The sequence below is a fragment of the Corythoichthys intestinalis genome, chromosome 22 (assembly GCF_030265065.1).
Source record: "Corythoichthys intestinalis isolate RoL2023-P3 chromosome 22, ASM3026506v1, whole genome shotgun sequence".
Lineage (NCBI taxonomy): Eukaryota > Metazoa > Chordata > Actinopteri > Syngnathiformes > Syngnathidae > Corythoichthys > Corythoichthys intestinalis.
Window position 1 is genome coordinate 12,630,325 of NC_080416.1, and position 16,716 is coordinate 12,647,040.

A 16,716-nucleotide genomic window follows, 5' to 3' on the forward strand; every position below is an offset into this window, starting at 1 on the left:
TTATATTTTTCGGTTTTTCACAAGAATTTTCAATGCCTTGAAAGGTGGAAAAGCGCTATAGAAGTATAACACCAACACCAACCAACACCAATGTAAATAGGTCATTGTTGTAAGGCTGCCGCCAAATTGTCTAACAGACTAGCATAATTCTTCGACATATTTACGCAGAATAAATGCTAACTGCCTGTTTTTTTGCTCTTTTAACAAAAAATTGAAACTGTTTTACATTCATATCTAAAAGAATTTGGGGATTCAAGCATTTATTCACAAGAATTTTCATTGGAAAAGCTCTGTTTACATATGGCGGCCGCTACATTGACTAACAGCTTAGCATCGTACTTCGACATATTTACGTAAAATAAATGCTAACTGCACGTTTTTTTTTTGCTTTTAACCAAGAATTGAGACTGTTTTACATCCATATCTATTAATAATTCTGGGATTTAAGCATTTATTCACAAGAACTTTTACCGGAAAAGGTCTGTTTACATATGTCGGCCGCTACATTGACTAACAAACTAGCATCATACTTTGACATATTTACATACAATAAATGCCATTAAATAATGCTAATAATTTATTTTATTTTTTATTATTATTTTTTTTTGCTTTTAACCAAAAATCGAGACTGTTTTACGTCCCTGTCTATAAAGAATTTAGGGATATAAGCATTTATTCACAAGAATGTTCAACGAAAAAAGCTCTTTGTCTGTGATTCCACTCGCTCAGCTTTGACTGCCATGCCAACAATGAAGGCCCCCTATTAATCGGCCCACGCCCCTTGTCCCGTCAATATCATTATGAAGTCTATGAATTCTCCATTGTCTTAATTCTAGTGCTGCAACGATTAATCGATTAACTCGAGTAATTCAATTAGAAAAAAGCCTCGAATCAAATTTTGCTGCTTCGAGTAATCGTTTAGAGTGGCGTTGTAATAGTTTGTATGAAAGTGTTGGTATTTAGTTTTATTGATTTAGGTGGATACACTGCCATCTAGTGGCAACAGTGAATATAACTCATTTCACATGGCTGAATCCAGCTGCTCACAATTAAGACCAGCATAAGCTAAGTTTTTGTTTGCGCTAATATTTTTTTAATGCAGTCATAATTTAGTTTATAGGTATATTTAGCTGTTTTTTGTGGGAATATGCGTTTGAACCATTTGTTAAGAGCATTTTTTTAAACAAAAAAAGTTAGCGTTTTATAGCATTTAAGCTAGCGGACTATTGCTGTATAAGGTAGCCTATTCTTTTTTTATACCTAGATCCTCATTTAATTTTTTATACCGTTTGAGGGTCACCTCAGGTATTTTGTTTATGTTCCTTATCTGATTACCAAATTATTCGAACTAAGTAGTTCATCGATTAATCGACTATTAAAATAATCGATAGCTGCAGTCCTACTTAATCACTTGTAAAGCTAAGAATATGCGATAAGAAAAACACTTAACAGAAATCTTTTGTTTTTCAAGTAAAATATCCCACCCGAAAAATATTCTTATCAAAATGATTCTCAAAACTTTGAGAAAATGACTGTTGAAAACTAGTTTTAATTCAAAAATGCTGTCTTTACCAAAAAAAAAAAAAAAAAAATCAGAAATAGATTTTCTGGCAAAATAAAAACTATTTATGAACATAGAGAAATACATTACTGCCACACCTTAAGAAAAAAAAAACATGATTGTGAAACTGGATTAAGTTCATATTTTTAATGTGATAAGTTTCAGGTTTTAGTGTTATAGCGTTCAAGCTGCTCTTCTACTACACTTAGAAAAAAAAAGTGTTTAAAAGATTTAAAAGGAAACATCCATTTTAGTGATTATTCACAGTCAAAATGGATTGATGTCTATTGCTGTCAAAACAAACGGTATTAAATTAAAATAAAACAAATCAAAATGTTTAACACTCACATTTCTTGGCATGTCGTGTGTCCCCAGGTTGGCTGGAGCACAGCTCGGGATTACTACACCTTCGTGTGGTCCCCCATGCCTGAAAAATACGAGCCAGGAAGTACTGTGAACAGGACTGTGGTGTTCCAAGGTACAGTAGCCAAATGCACACACTGATTTTTTCCAAAATAACCCCACAATTTTATGATGCGTATTAAAAACAGCACTTTTATTTAATAAGGAAACATAACCGCATGTCGGCCTGGGACCTAAGCACCTTAAAACCACACACACACACACGTATGTGCACGCACACTCAAAGTGTAGGCCTGCAAAGTGGATTTACTGGGCCCGGAATGGTCAGATATTACTCAATGAAAATATGAGCGCATGCTGCGGTGTGTCGCTAGTCAATAAAATAAGTTTGCAGACGGATTTCCTGCACTTAACGTCAAATCACTGAAGGGAGAGTTTGCTTGAAGAAAAAAAGGGGGGTTAAGTAGAATTTAACCTAAATTTTAGTATACCGTATAGCTTAGACTCCTTAGTGCTTGTTGCTTTCATCAGATTTCATGTTGATTAAAAAAAAACAAAAAACCCTAAGCATTCATTTAGTAGATACTGAAAATTGTAGAACAAAAAAAACCTTTTTTTATGAGTTTAAAAAAAAAGTATGAGCTATTGCAGTATTAGATGTTATGGCAAAACGACATTTTTTTCCCAAATCACTAATTCTATATCCAGAGGTGGGTAGAGTACCCAAAATTTGCACTCAAGTAAGAGTAGCGTTACTTCAAAATAATATTACTCAACTAAAAGTAAAAGTAGTCATCCAAAAAATGTACTCAAGCTCAAGTAAAAAAATATTTGGTGAAAAGAATACTCAAGTAATGAGTAACATTGTGAGTAACTGCTAACAAATTTGATTGTTTTTTTTTTTCTCAGCACAAAGTTATCCACATGAACTGTTATTATTATATTGTATATTAACTAGGGCTGTCAAAATTATCGCTTTAATGGGCGGTAATTAATTTTTTTAATTAATCACGTTAAAATATTTGACGCAATTAACTAATGCTGCAACGATTAATCGATTAACTCGAGTGTTCGATTAGAAAAAAAGATTAGAATTAAATTTTGCTGCTTCGAGTATTCGTTTAATTAAAGTGGCGTTGTAATGGTCTGTTTTTGAAAGTTTGCATTTAGTTTCATTGATTTGGGTGGATACCTAAACCCTCTCGTCTGCCTCATTTTAGCCAAATCCAGCTGCTCCCTGTTAAGACCAACATAAGCTAGGTTTTTGTTTGAGCTAATGTTTTTTATTGCATTAATAATTTAGTTTAAAGGTATATTTAGCCAATTTTTGTGGGAATATGTGTCCGAACCATTTGTTAAGAGCATTGTAAAAAAACAAAAAACAAAAAAAAACAGTATTTTATAGCATTTAAGCTAGTGGAGTTTCGCTATGTAAGTTAGCCAATTTACATATGTAGATCCTTATTATTATTTTTTTTTTATGCGGCGTTTAAGGCCCAGCTCAGGTATTTTAATTTTTTTTCATGTTTATCCAATTACTCACTTATTAGAACTAACTAGTTCATCGATTAATCGACTACTAAAATGATCGATAGCTGCAGCCCTAGTGTGTTATCAAGCGCAATGAATTTTTTTATGTAAGAAATAAGATTTTTTTTTTTTTCTGATTTTATGGGCTTCAGGACCCAATGAGCATTGTGTAATTATTGACATCAACAATGTTGGGCTACTAGTTTATTTTTTGATTGAAAATTTTACAAATTTTATTAAAACGAAAACGTTAAGATGGGTTTTAATATAAAATTTCTATAACTTCTAACATTTATCAACAAGTCCTTCTATCCATGAATCGCTTTAACTGAATATTAATAATGTTAATGCCATATTGTTGATTTATTGTTATAATAAACAAATACAGTACTTATGTACCGCATGTTGAATGTACAGTATATATCCATCTTGTGTCTTTCCATTCCAACAATAAAATATGGCGTATTTTATAGATGGTTTGAATTGCGATTAATTACGATTAATTAATTTTTAAGCTGTAATTAACTCGATTAAAAATTTTAATCGTTTGACAGCCCTAATTTTAACCCATTACATAACCATATCAAGCTAAAGAAGTACAAATAAATAAATAAAATCGAACTCTGGCGGGAGAAAAAAATTACAGAAATGAAGCATTATTTGTCCAAAGAGCATGAGTGCCCTCTAGTGGAGAAAATAGTTCCTAATTTGAATAATGAATAGTTCCTTCATAGTTACTATTATGAAATTAAAATATTTTCGGTTTTCCATGGTCAATCGGTGCCGAAAAAGACTGGGAGAGAGGTTAAAATCTGCGCTTTCAAGAATGTTGAGTGTGGTGCTCTATGTAATATACTGGTCATTCTAAAAAAATTAGCATATTGTGATAAAGTTGATTCAGATAATTAGGTTAGTAGCTTCTTTAGAGTACCTTTTCATGATATGCAAATTTTTTACATAGGGATTTTTGGTTTTTCTTGAGTTTTTTTGCTAAAATCATCAATATTAAAACAATAAAAAGCGTGAACTACTTCAGTTGTGTGTAATTAATCTAAAATATATGAAAGTCTAATGTTTATCAGTACATTACAGAAAATAATGAACTTTATCACAATATGCTAATTTTTCGAGAAGGACTAGTACTTCATTTTTTGTTGGCGTTTTTGAACAGGTTGTCGTGATCATAGAACTGCAAGCTTGCGTCTGATTGGTATAATAGAGTCATGTGATTATTGTTGCGACGTCTCATTGTTGCGACGTCTCATTGGTGAAATTGGTAGATTTACTCTTGGCATCGCTGGCAAAAAAATAAAATCTAATATAAAGAATAAAAAGGAAAAATGTGACGACTCTTGTGTAGCCCAAAGTAGCGGAGTAGGAGTAGCGTTTTTGTCTTTACAAATCTACTCAAGTAAGAGTAAAAAGTATACCTTAGTAAAACTACTCTTAGAAGTACATTTTTCTCCAAAAGTTACTCATTTAAATGTTAACGGTGTACATGTGAGTGTTACTACCCACCTCTGCCTACATCATGGATCTTTTTAGATGAGCAGTCGGCTCCATATTTGTTCATTTTGTTTATTCCTTATTGTTCCTTTAAGCAGAAATGTAGCAGGAATAGGTCACCTCTGATTGGCTGTTTTGTTGAGGAAATACGCCCCAAAAGCGACCATAAATTTTTCACCATCAACAACCATATGATTGCCCAGCCCAAGCTGCACTAGACTGATGCAACTGCCCAGATAACTTTCTACATCCTCATTCTTTAATCAAGGATTAAGCTATGCAATTACAGCAATTTGTGGTTTAGTAACACAATCCTACTGATGGATCCATTGCCATATTCATTCTAGGTTACTACGTTCCCAAGTCTGACGGGGAATTCTACCAGTTCTGTTATGTGACACATGGCGGCGACATAAGAGGGGCAAGTACGCCCTTCCAGTTCAGAGCAGCCACACCCACCGAGGAGCTTCTGACCGTTAGTGAGGAAGACAGTAATTCCGATATACTGGTGGTCACCAACAAAACTGGCCTGCTGGAGGTATGAACAACATTACGAAAGTTAGAATCAGTGTATTAGTCAGCACTTGCTTCTGCACTGCAAAAACACACCTGCTTAAAACTAGCTAAATTCCCTTGTTTTCAGTGTAAATCTACTTGTAAATTTTACTGACTCAGATTTCTTGAAATAAGATTTTTCTTAACAGACGTACTTTAAAAGGAACCTCGGACGTAAAGACTTGTAGGCTCTAATAAGCCACAATTGTTCTTTTTTACTCAAATATATTATTAGAAACACATAAAATATTGCCATTGATTTAAAAATCTTTAGTACATGTTTTGACCTATGGAGGGCGCCATGTTTTTATACCTGCAATGGACTCTCGGGGTGATGACGTAGATTGACACTGTCACTTGACGAATTCTACCGGGTTACTGCAATTCCTTCTAGGCGGCGAGACATCCAACATATGCGCTCATTGGTTAAAAGCGGCGAGTACTTACTATTTATGTTTTTATTGAATCTTTTATGACCTTTTCATTGTCTCAAAATACTTTTTACATGTGTTTCCCACTCATACTTTTAAGCATTGTGTTTTCTTGTGATTTAAAGCAGATTGTTAATCTGTTGACCACATTAGTCATGTAGCATATTTATTTAGGTATTTTCTTAAGGCATCTCTAGTATGTTCTGTCAGTATGCATCTAAACAAAACAAGCTGAAAGTGCATTGTAGTACTTTAGGTGTCATAGTCGCCTCTTTTGGGACGTTTTGCCGGTGTAGCAGATTTTGGCAGAACGCTGTTTTTTTTTCCTACTCTCATCTCGTCTCATCCCGTCTTTCCTGTTCATTTTGCTTTTGCCGCTGGATTTGTGAAATATCGGCAGTGCTGTCATGCTCATTAATGTTCCTCTCGAGTTCAAATTGAAAGGGTTGAACAGAGGACATGTTTATGTCGCTAGAGTCATACTCTGGAAGCCCGGCAGCGTAACCAAGTGACGTCACCGCCTTAAGACGTCAACAACAATGGCGACCTACTAGTTAAACTAATTTTTACAAATTGTATACAAACTAAAACATCAAGAGTGGTTATAATATCAAATTATTTTAACTCATAATGACGACGTTTATCTTTTAAGAACTACAAGTCTATCCGTGGATCCCTTTAAGCAATAAATTAGTATATTTAATCTTTAAAAAAGCTTGTTTGTCAGAAATGTTCTTAATTTAAGAATCAATGTTGCTCAAAACATTATTTTAAAACAAAATTTTCTTGATTTAGGTAAAAAATTACATTTATATGTATTGGCATAAACTTCATAATGATATTGACGGGACACTTTCCCCAAGCCCTGTGCCACGCCTTCAAGTAGGGGGCCGTCCCAAACTCTCCCAAGCACTCACTCAGTAGAATTCGGTCGCAGTAATTCTCAAACACATGCAGCGATCCAACGCAGGATTTAGGTTGAAAAAGTAAGAAAGCTGTACCGCATGCAAACAGGAAGGATTGTCTCTGGAGTGATTTGTTCGAGGATTCAAGCTAATTATTATATTTTTCGTACCATGCATGCATTTTGAAACGTGAAAAAAACCAATGGGAGAAATTGACCGCTACGACATTGGTGTCATAATTCGCAATATTTACGTAAAATAAATGCAAACTGCCCTATTTTTTGCTTTTAACCAAGAATCGAGACTGTTTTACTTCCATATCTATAAAGAATTCAGAGATTTAAGCATTTATTCAGAAGAATTTTAAACGTAAAAAGCTCTTTGTGGTGATAAGGCGGCACCACAGTGGCTTAAAGACTAGCTGCACATTTGACATATTTACGAAAAATAAATGCTAACTGCCCTTTTTTTGCTTTTAATTACGAATCAAGTCTGTTTTACGTACACATCTATTAAGAATTCAGGGATTTAAGCATTTATTCACAAGAATTTCAACGTAAAAAGCTGTATGTCGTGATAAGGTGGTGCCACAGTGGCTTAAAGACTACCAGCACAGTCGACATATTTACCTAAAATAAATGCTTACTGCCCGGTTCTTTTCTTTTTTAACAAAGAATCGAGACTGGTTTACATTCATATTACGTTCATATCTATAAAGAATTCAAGGATTTAAGCATTTATTCACAAGAATTTTCAACAGAAAAAGCTCTTTGTGGTGATAAGGCGGCACCACAGTGGCTTAAAGACTAGCAGCACATTCGACATATTTATGTCAAATAAATGCGAACTGCCCATTTTTTTGCTTATAACCAAGAATCAAGACTGTTTTACGTGCATATCTATAAAGAATTCAGGGATTTAAGCATTTATTCACAAGAAGTCAACGTAAAAAGCTTTTTGTGGTGATAAGGCGGTGCCACAGTTGCTTAAAGACTAGCAGCACATTTGACATATTTACGAAAAATAAATGCTAACTGCCCTTTTTTTGCTTTTAATTAAGACTGTTTTACGTTGATATCTATTAAGAATTCAGGGATTAAAGCATTTATTCACAAGAATTTTCAACGTAAAAAGTTATTTGTCGGTGTTTCCACTCTGTCAGCTTTGACGGAGATAGGCCCCACGCCCCGTCAATACATTATGAAGTCTATGGTATGGGCTTAATAAGAACAAGTAGTAATAGTTACTTTTAGTGGAATAATCTGACACATTAATCTGTTAAATCTCTATGACTCAAAACAAGATGGAGAGATTATCTGATGTTGTAAATTTGCAGTGTGACTACTTGGACACATCTTTAACATCTAATCCCCCATTGTTCTTACTGTTTGTTAGCGTGTGGAGGAGACGCAACAGGAGCTCAGGGAGCTACTGAAATCAAAGCGTCTCCTTCAAGAAGAAAAACAGCAGCTGCAGGAGGAGCAGAAGCGACTTTCACGCGAGCGGGAGCAAGAGAGGGAGACGTGCTGCCTACTCCGAACACACAATCAGGTTCAACATTAACTCCTTCAATGCCATTAACGGCGATAGACGTCCAATCCATTTGAACTGGGAACACGATCATTCACTGCAGCTTTAACGAACCGAACGTCGACTCCTAATTTCCTGGGCATCTGGCGTCAACGGCGATGCCATCGCGACCACACAGTTAACAAACATGACGTCAAACGCACACACACAAACGCTCATTATGCTCGCAAACTCTTCTCGGCCATGTGTTGAAGGAGGAAGGGAGTCTGCAAAACCGCCATGACCGAACGGAGGGACAAACAGTCTTCAGTCACGCGATCGCGTTCTCACTATTCACATACATACTCAAATAGCAAAGTACTTTGTCTTGAAACTGCTCCCATTTTGCCCATTTTTTTTATTCTTGTGTGCTATCGCCCTCTAGCGGCTCAGTCCAATACTGGCCTAAAGTTTAAGCAGGCTGCTTTGAGTTAAATTTTTTTGTTGCTCCTTTTACTAACGCCAAAATTACTATAAATTACGGGGTAATCCACAGACTCTGTTATTACCACTCAACTTCCTTTCCCGTGTGTAGATATATGACCAGAGAACCGCGCGTCCATATTTTACAGTAGGCATGTTATGCCTGATGAAAATCTCCTTTCGAGTTTTACATGAAATGCTAAGTACATTTTTTGCGGCTGCTAATTTTATGACTACACTTTTTATAAGGTCTTTATGAACTGTTAAACTGCTTCCCAAACTGCAGCCATAAAAAAAAAAAAATCATACAGCGATGTTGCAAAGCCCTTAAGCGTCAACTGTGTGCATGTCCACTTCAAATTACAATTGAGGGTGTGGAAAAGTTCCTATTCGGTGACAACTAATATTAGTTCTGCTTGATTTACTGCGCTTTGCTACCTGAGCGCAAGTTCAAACAAGTTTTCTGAGGAACTGCAACACGTGAAGAAAAGTGACATATCATTTATCGCGCAGTACGGTTGTACGCATACCTCAGCAACATACCACTGCGGTTACCGAGTTGAGCTTGAACATCACTTTTGAAAGGGATGTTAAATCAATTGGACGCTATTGACCGTGATTCACGTCAAATCTATTTGAGCTGGATGGTATGCACTAGGGCTGCAGGTATCGATTATTAAGCTAATCGATTAATTTATTTATAAATTAGTTCGAATAATCGCGTAATCAAATTACGAACATTTAATACGTTGCAAAAACAAATTTAACAAGGGTTTATGCTTGCATAAATATTTATTTTGGCTATCTAAGATGATTTTTAAAAGAGCACTAAATGTGAGTAAGCAAAGAGCTCCTGAGTGTTACTTCAAACTATGCAGAATTGCACTTTCATTCCAAAAAAGCAATATTTGTAATTAAAAAGAAATTAAAATACCTGAGCTTAACCTCAATTTATATATATGAAAATAAATAAATGAGGATCCAAGTACAACAAAAGAGCAATTGGCTAACTTGCATAGTAACAGTCCGCTAGTTTAAATGCTATAAAATGCTAACTTTTTTTTTTTTTCAACAATGCGCTGAAAAAATCATTCAAACTAGGCATGTGCTGAATACCGATTTCAAGGTATACCGTGGTATGAAAACGTCAAGGTTTCAATACCGCAAGAATTTTCTGTCATACCATCCCTAAGGTATTAGCTATTTTTTATGTCCCAAAAATGCATGGAGAAATCCCTTGCTTGCAGCTGTAAGGCTCAACCCTCCCCCACCGGTTGTTGCTCAGTGTCAGTGAGTCAGCTGTGCTACACGATGGCAGGACGAGGTGAAACTCCAGAACTATTTCCCCCTTTGAAGAAAATGGAATCGCTGGTATGGGAATACTTCAGCTACAGAAATCTTACAGACGGCCGCGGCTTAGAGGAGGAGGGCCAACCGACATATAAAACATGTTTGCGAAGGGTGGCTGCCAAGGAGGCAATACCTCCAATATGATTTCGCATTTATCCAAAATTAAGGGTTAGTAACACAGTCATGAACATTTCCCACCAGCTACGAGAGTTAACTCTTAGCGTGTTTAGTGTGTCTAGCGGCGGTAAAACGTAATTTTTTCTCTCTGGCAACTGTCTGTGTTGAGAGAGTGTGTGTATAACTTAAACATGATACGAGTCATATACACACTTGCTTTTTATGGAAAATAATTCAATTATTTTTGTTCTGATGGTAATAATGTTGAGCTGTGGCTATAGGCTCACTTAAAAGACTGCATCTATTTTAATTTTATTTAGAATATTTTGTTATTTTATAAAATTTATTTTAACTTAACATTATACTTATGTTCCAATTTGCAAATATGTTTTGAAAAATAAAAATCCTCTTCAATGGATTTTTTTTTTTTTTTTAAACCCAGATATCGCAAAGTAACAAATTTTAGAACTGTAATTGCAATACCTTGATACCGTGAAACCATATTTTGACTTAATGTTATCATAATGTCAAAATATTATATTGCTACATGCATAGTTCAAACGCATATTCCCACAAAAAGTGCTAAACTACATAACGAATGCATATTAGCTCAAACAAAAACATACCTGATGTTGGTCTTAACAGGGAGAAGTTGGATTCAGTGATGTTAGATGAGTTATGGCATATCCACTGTTGCTACTAGATTGTATCCACCCAGATCAGTAAAAATAAATGCAACACTTTATAAACCAACCGTTACAGCGTCATTCTAATTAAACTAGTGCTGCAACAATTATTCGATTAACTCGACTAATTCGAAAAAAGCTTCGAAATAAATTTTGCTGCTTCGAATTTAACTAAAGCGGCCTTGTAATGGTTTGTTTTAGAAGTGTTTGCATTTATTTCTTTTGATTTGGGTGGAAACACTGCCCTCTAGTGGCAACAGTGAATATTACATAACTCGTTTAACATGGCTGAATCCAGTTGCTCCCTGTTAAGACAAACATAAAGTCAGTTTTTTTTTTTTTTTTGAGCAAATGCATTCGTAATTTAGTTTATAGGTATATTTCACCATAATATATGTTTGGAGGGTTTGTTAAGAGCATTGTAAAAAAAAAAAAAAAAAAAAAAAAAAAAAGGTAGGTTTTTATAGCATTTAAGCTAGTGGACTTTTAGCCAACTGTTCTTTTGTTGTACTTAGATCCTCTTTTATTAATTTTTTTTCCCATACCGTTTGAGGCTAAGATCAGGTACTTTAATTTTTTATGTTCCTAATCTGATTACTCGATTATTCGATCTGACTAGTTCATAGATTAATCGACGACTAAAATAATCGATAGCTGCAGCTCTAAATTAACAAACCCTCGAAGCAGTAAAATTTGTGAATGATCGCTGCCAGCCCTCCCAGTCAAAATGGACTGGACATATGTATAAAAATATCATATTTCACCTCAGGAGCTCCTGCGCTCCTCGCAATGTCTGTCAGAGGAACGTGAGGAGGTAAGAAGGAGGCTAACGGAGGCGACGGATAGAGTGCGGCAGCTCGAAGAGGACCTGTTAGGAGTCACTCAAAGGGGCCTCCAGAAAGAGACCGAGCTGGACTGGTAAGTGTGGGTATGTGTGTGAACATCAATCATTCTGGAGAAGAACTGGTGTTCAGGCTTTCTTCACCGTCTCCTGAACGTACGCTTGTTATTGATGATGCACTATTTTCAGCTGAAGTCGTCACTTTACTTTCTTGACTAAATAGCTTGCGTGACCGTTTGAAGAAGCTGACAGCTGAGAGAGATAACTTGGAAATCCAGTTGAAGAATGAAAAGGATGAGAGGGATCTTTACAAGGTTAGGACTAGACATTTGTTGACCCACAAAGAGTTGTTCTGAGCTTTATATTCCTACCTGTGCAGACTCACCTGCGTAGCACAGAACTGGAGAATACCAAGCTGAGCGCCGAGCTGCAGATGCTGAAGGCAGTGGAGCTCAATCGAGAGGTGACCATCGCTCAGTTCCAGGAGGAGCTGGACAGGCTGCGTAGCTGTGCGGCACAACGTGACAGTCTGGAGAAAGAGTTGCTTACACTCAAAGATGACAAGGCAAGGTTAAATTACTGTAAATTCTGCTCTATAGAGCACACATGACTACCGTAATTTTCACATTATAAGGCGCACCTTATAAGCACCATCAAAAGGCATCACCAAAATTGGCTTGGGGACGGCATTTGTTCATTGATAAACCGCACTGGACTAAAAGCCGCAGCTGTCCTCACTGGATTATGGGATATTTACACCAAAAGATATTAACCGGTAACACTTTATTCGACAGCGGCATCATACGACTGTCATAAAACCAAATGAACCACCAGTTTTGAACCATTTGGCTGCAAAGCTGCAAAGAAGCTTCATTTGGCCATCACTGCTCCCTTGGGGAGACAGTCAACCTCTGCCGCCACCTGCTGTCAACACTGTTGTTGTCCAACATGCCTCCTAGCATGCATTGCAGCGCTACAGATGTAAATAACAATCAAAATGTGTGTTCGGTGCTAATTATTTCTTCAGTTACTGTTCCAGTTGCTTCATTAATTGCTATTTATGGCATTTAGTAACACTATACACTACCTGACAAAAGTCTTGTCGCTTGCATACGCATGGACCTGAAGTGTCCCTCTAATATATTTGTAATCCAATATTTTCTTACAAGAAATGGATCATTTTAATCCCAACAGGTTTTGGAATAACATTTCAGTGCCAAACAAAACTGTTGAAAAGTCCCAAAGCTTCACTTGTTACCAATAATGGAACAATTAACTGTCAGGTGTGTATAAAAAGAACCCCAGTGCAGACTGCCACATCAACTGCAACCTGACCTCTGACAAGATGCCTAAGATTCCTCCAGAGACCAAAGTGTTAATTATCAAGAGCCTGAAGACCAGATCCACTGCAGATGTGGCAGACACCTTCAGTGTGTCTCAGTGTCAGGTAAAGATGGTAAAAAAAGATAAGAAAATACTGGAGACGTTTTTGACAAACCCAGGTCAGGCAGACCCCGCAAGACAACTGCTCGGGAGGACCGGTTGATGGCTGGAAAATCCAAAGCCAGCCCTTTTTCCACTGCAGCTGAGCTCCACGAGACCTGGTCACCTGAGGTCCCCGTGTCAACCCGAACAGTCTGTCGAATTCTGTCTAGAAATGGTCGAATCAGTGCCCAGAAACCAGCATTAAACAAAAGACAAGGCCCACAGCCTGTCAAAAGGATGGACGCTGGAAAAGTGGCAAAAGATGGATTTTTCAATTGAATCTTCCATTGAATGACACCACAGTCGCTGCAAATATTGCAGGAGACCTACTGGAGCCCGCATGGATCCGAGATTCACTCAGAAAACAGTTGGGTGGTGGCAAAATCATGGTCTGGGGTTACATCCAGTATGGGGGTGTGCGAGAGATCTGCAGGGTGGAAGGCAACATAAATAGTCTGAAATATCAACAAATCTTAGCTGCCTCTTACATTCCTAACCATGAAAAGGGACAGATTCTGCAGCAGGATGGTGTCCCATCGCATACTTCAATCTCTACCTCAAAGTTACTCAAGGCAAAGAAGATCAAGATCCTCCAGGACGGGCAGGACTGGCCAGCCCACTCACCAGACATGAACATCATCGAGCATGTCTGGGGTAGGATGAAAGAGGAAGCCTGGAAGACGAAACCCAAGAATGTTGATGAACTCTGGGAGGCATGCAAGACTGCTTTCTTTGATGTTCCCGATGGCTTCATCAATAAATTGTATGAATCCTTGCCGAACCGCATGGATGCAGTCCTTCAAGCCCATGGAAGTCATACAAAATATTAAATTTGGATCTCACAGCACCACTACTTAATTCGCTTATGTTATGTAATATATTTTTGTATTTGAAGTACATTTTTTGTTCAATTTTCACACTATTTTCTGTAGGCGACAAAACTTTTTTCTTGCCAAAATTTGACCTTTATGTCTTCATTAAATGATCAATCTTTTTTCAGTGAAACAAATATATTTTTGTACATTCAACATCAATTGGGAGGGTCTTCGCTTTTATATGAGCCATTTCGGAAACCAATTGAATAATTAAAAGTCAGGTTATTGGCAATTGTTTCTACAAATGGATAGGCGACAAGACTTTTGTCAGGGACTGTATTTGACAGTGGCGCCATAAGACTGTTATTAGACAATCATAATTATGACATGACACTGTGCTGAGCATTAATGAATGCTTATGTCATTTAGTTTGATCCGGCAAATAGTTAATGGAGTTAGTGACAAAATAAGTTGTGTCCTCATAAATATGTAGACGCCCTTCAGGGCTTACAAACGGTTTCGCAACAAACAACATGTCAAGCTGACACTCATGGCTAGCTTTTGCTTGCTCTTCTGTAACAGCACCTAGCACCCTGGGAGACTTCTTTTGCATTAAAGTCCCCATAGTACTTAACGAAATGGCTAACACACTAAGCGGTGTGCTAGCATAGCATTTTCATCTGTATATGGTAACTAGATTATTAAATATCTCTAAAATAAACCACAGTTGTGATTTGTAAGGTGAACCGTGAGACTATGACAGTTAATTGATTATATTTCCAGGCTGAGTTGGCGCGTGTGCGCGAGCAGCTACGCCAGGCCGAAGAGCAGCTGGCAGCATCCCGCCAGCAAGCGTCCTTGCTGGCTTCGGAGCTCCGCGACTCGGCCAGCGCCCGCGACCACTCCATGACGGAACTGTACCGCGCCCGCCTGGAGGTTGACAAACTCCGCGCCAGCCTTTCTGACGCGCAGGCCGAATGCCAAAAAATGGAGGAACAGCTGGACCGCATGAGAAGCACTGCACACAAGGAGATGGTCAGTATCTCATTTTAGTAGTTTGTCTATCAAATTCTTGGGTTACTAATAGGGTTGTTCCGATCATGTTTTTTTTGCTCCCGATCCGATATTTCCCAATCCGATTGCTTTTTTTTTTGCTCCCTATTCAATTCCAAACATTCCCGATAATTTTTCCCGATCATATACATTTTGGCAATGCATTAAGAAAAAAATGAATAAAACTCGGACGAATATATACATTCAACATACAGTACATATGTACTGTATTTGTTTATTATGACAATAAATCCTCAAGATGGCATTTACATTATTAACATTCTTTCTGTGAGAGGGATCCACGGATAGAAAGACTTGTAATTCTTAAAGGATAAATGTGACTTTGTATATTGTGACTAAATATTGCCATCTAGTGTATTTGTTGAGCTTTCAGTAAATGATACTGTAGCCATTTAACTTCTGGCCAAATGCATGATGGGAAGTGCAACCATGACTGTGCGTCGCTGTATCAATTGATATATCTTCTCTGCGTTGGGAAATAACATAGTGTTAAGAAAAAGATCAACTATTACTTTTCTTCCCCATATTGCTTCCTACTATTATTCTACTTGTTGGGAGAGGGATTGTAAGGCTTTAGCCATTTAAAAAAAAGGCTCCAAAGGCTGCCAAAATTCACTCTACTCATTTTACACTGCCTTTTATCTCTATAGACCCTACCCACCGACGTCATAAAACCACGTGCTCGCTGTATGGTTCCGCCCACTTGTCCGTCATTTTGTCTCTGTATTAGCATTGGTTTCAATTGATCGAGGAATTTAAAATGCATTTCATGGAAGACCCGGTGCTTTCTGATGCCGTAAACTCACTGGATGTGTTGCATAAAAGGCGTTATGTGGAAAAGCTTCGTTCTATACAGTCGCCAGATCCATATTTGATGCCCAAATCGATGTTTTTCGACCCACTGTCTTCGCCCTGTCTGCCTGACATCTGCTACGCTGATATTTACAATTATCTTGTCCACACAAAATCAGCCTATTCTCACGAAAATTTGAAAAACACTTTAAGAGCTTGGAGGCTTATAAATACTTCGTTGCTGGTTGGGTGAAACATGTCCTCGTCCACGAAAATTCGGCAGGAATCTATCTTGTGCTTGGAAAGGTGAGTTACGAAAATTTTCAATTCAAAATCTTTTGTTATTGCTAACATCCACTGTCAAGTCTAATGTATTTCATGTCGTTTGTCAATGGAGTTAAGGCTTTTAATGTTTATATGGTTTAGCGATAGCACTCTCACTACATACATACATGTATGTTGTCGGCGATTAGCCTAGCAATGATCTTAATTGTGGTTATTTGTCAGCCCCGTAGACGAGGCCAGTTTCTTTCACTTGGTACCAGCTAAATATTATTCAAAAAATAACGATGGTGGAAGAAAGGGAAGTCACAAACATCTTGAATTTGAAACTATGTCGTACTACGTCGTATGTTGTCGGCGATTAGCCTCGCAATGATCTTAATTGTGGTTATTTGTCAGCCCAAAACCCTCTAAGTATATCTTAAATGCAT

General features: G+C 37.2%; 1 protein-coding gene across 2 annotated transcripts in view; it reads left to right on the top strand.

Annotated features, from left to right (window-relative positions):
• tax1bp1a (Tax1 (human T-cell leukemia virus type I) binding protein 1a) overlaps window positions 1–16,716 on the top strand; it is a 41,756-nt gene that overhangs the window by 6,313 nt on the left and 18,727 nt on the right. For both annotated transcript variants that reach the window (XM_057827595.1, XM_057827596.1), the window contains exons 3-9: window positions 1,937–2,039; window positions 5,308–5,498; window positions 8,247–8,402; window positions 11,766–11,914; window positions 12,061–12,151; window positions 12,217–12,402; window positions 14,921–15,172. In XM_057827595.1, the coding sequence (XP_057683578.1) occupies window positions 1,937–2,039; window positions 5,308–5,498; window positions 8,247–8,402; window positions 11,766–11,914; window positions 12,061–12,151; window positions 12,217–12,402; window positions 14,921–15,172 (1,128 nt within the window). The remainder of the gene's footprint in view (window positions 1–1,936; window positions 2,040–5,307; window positions 5,499–8,246; window positions 8,403–11,765; window positions 11,915–12,060; window positions 12,152–12,216; window positions 12,403–14,920; window positions 15,173–16,716) is intronic.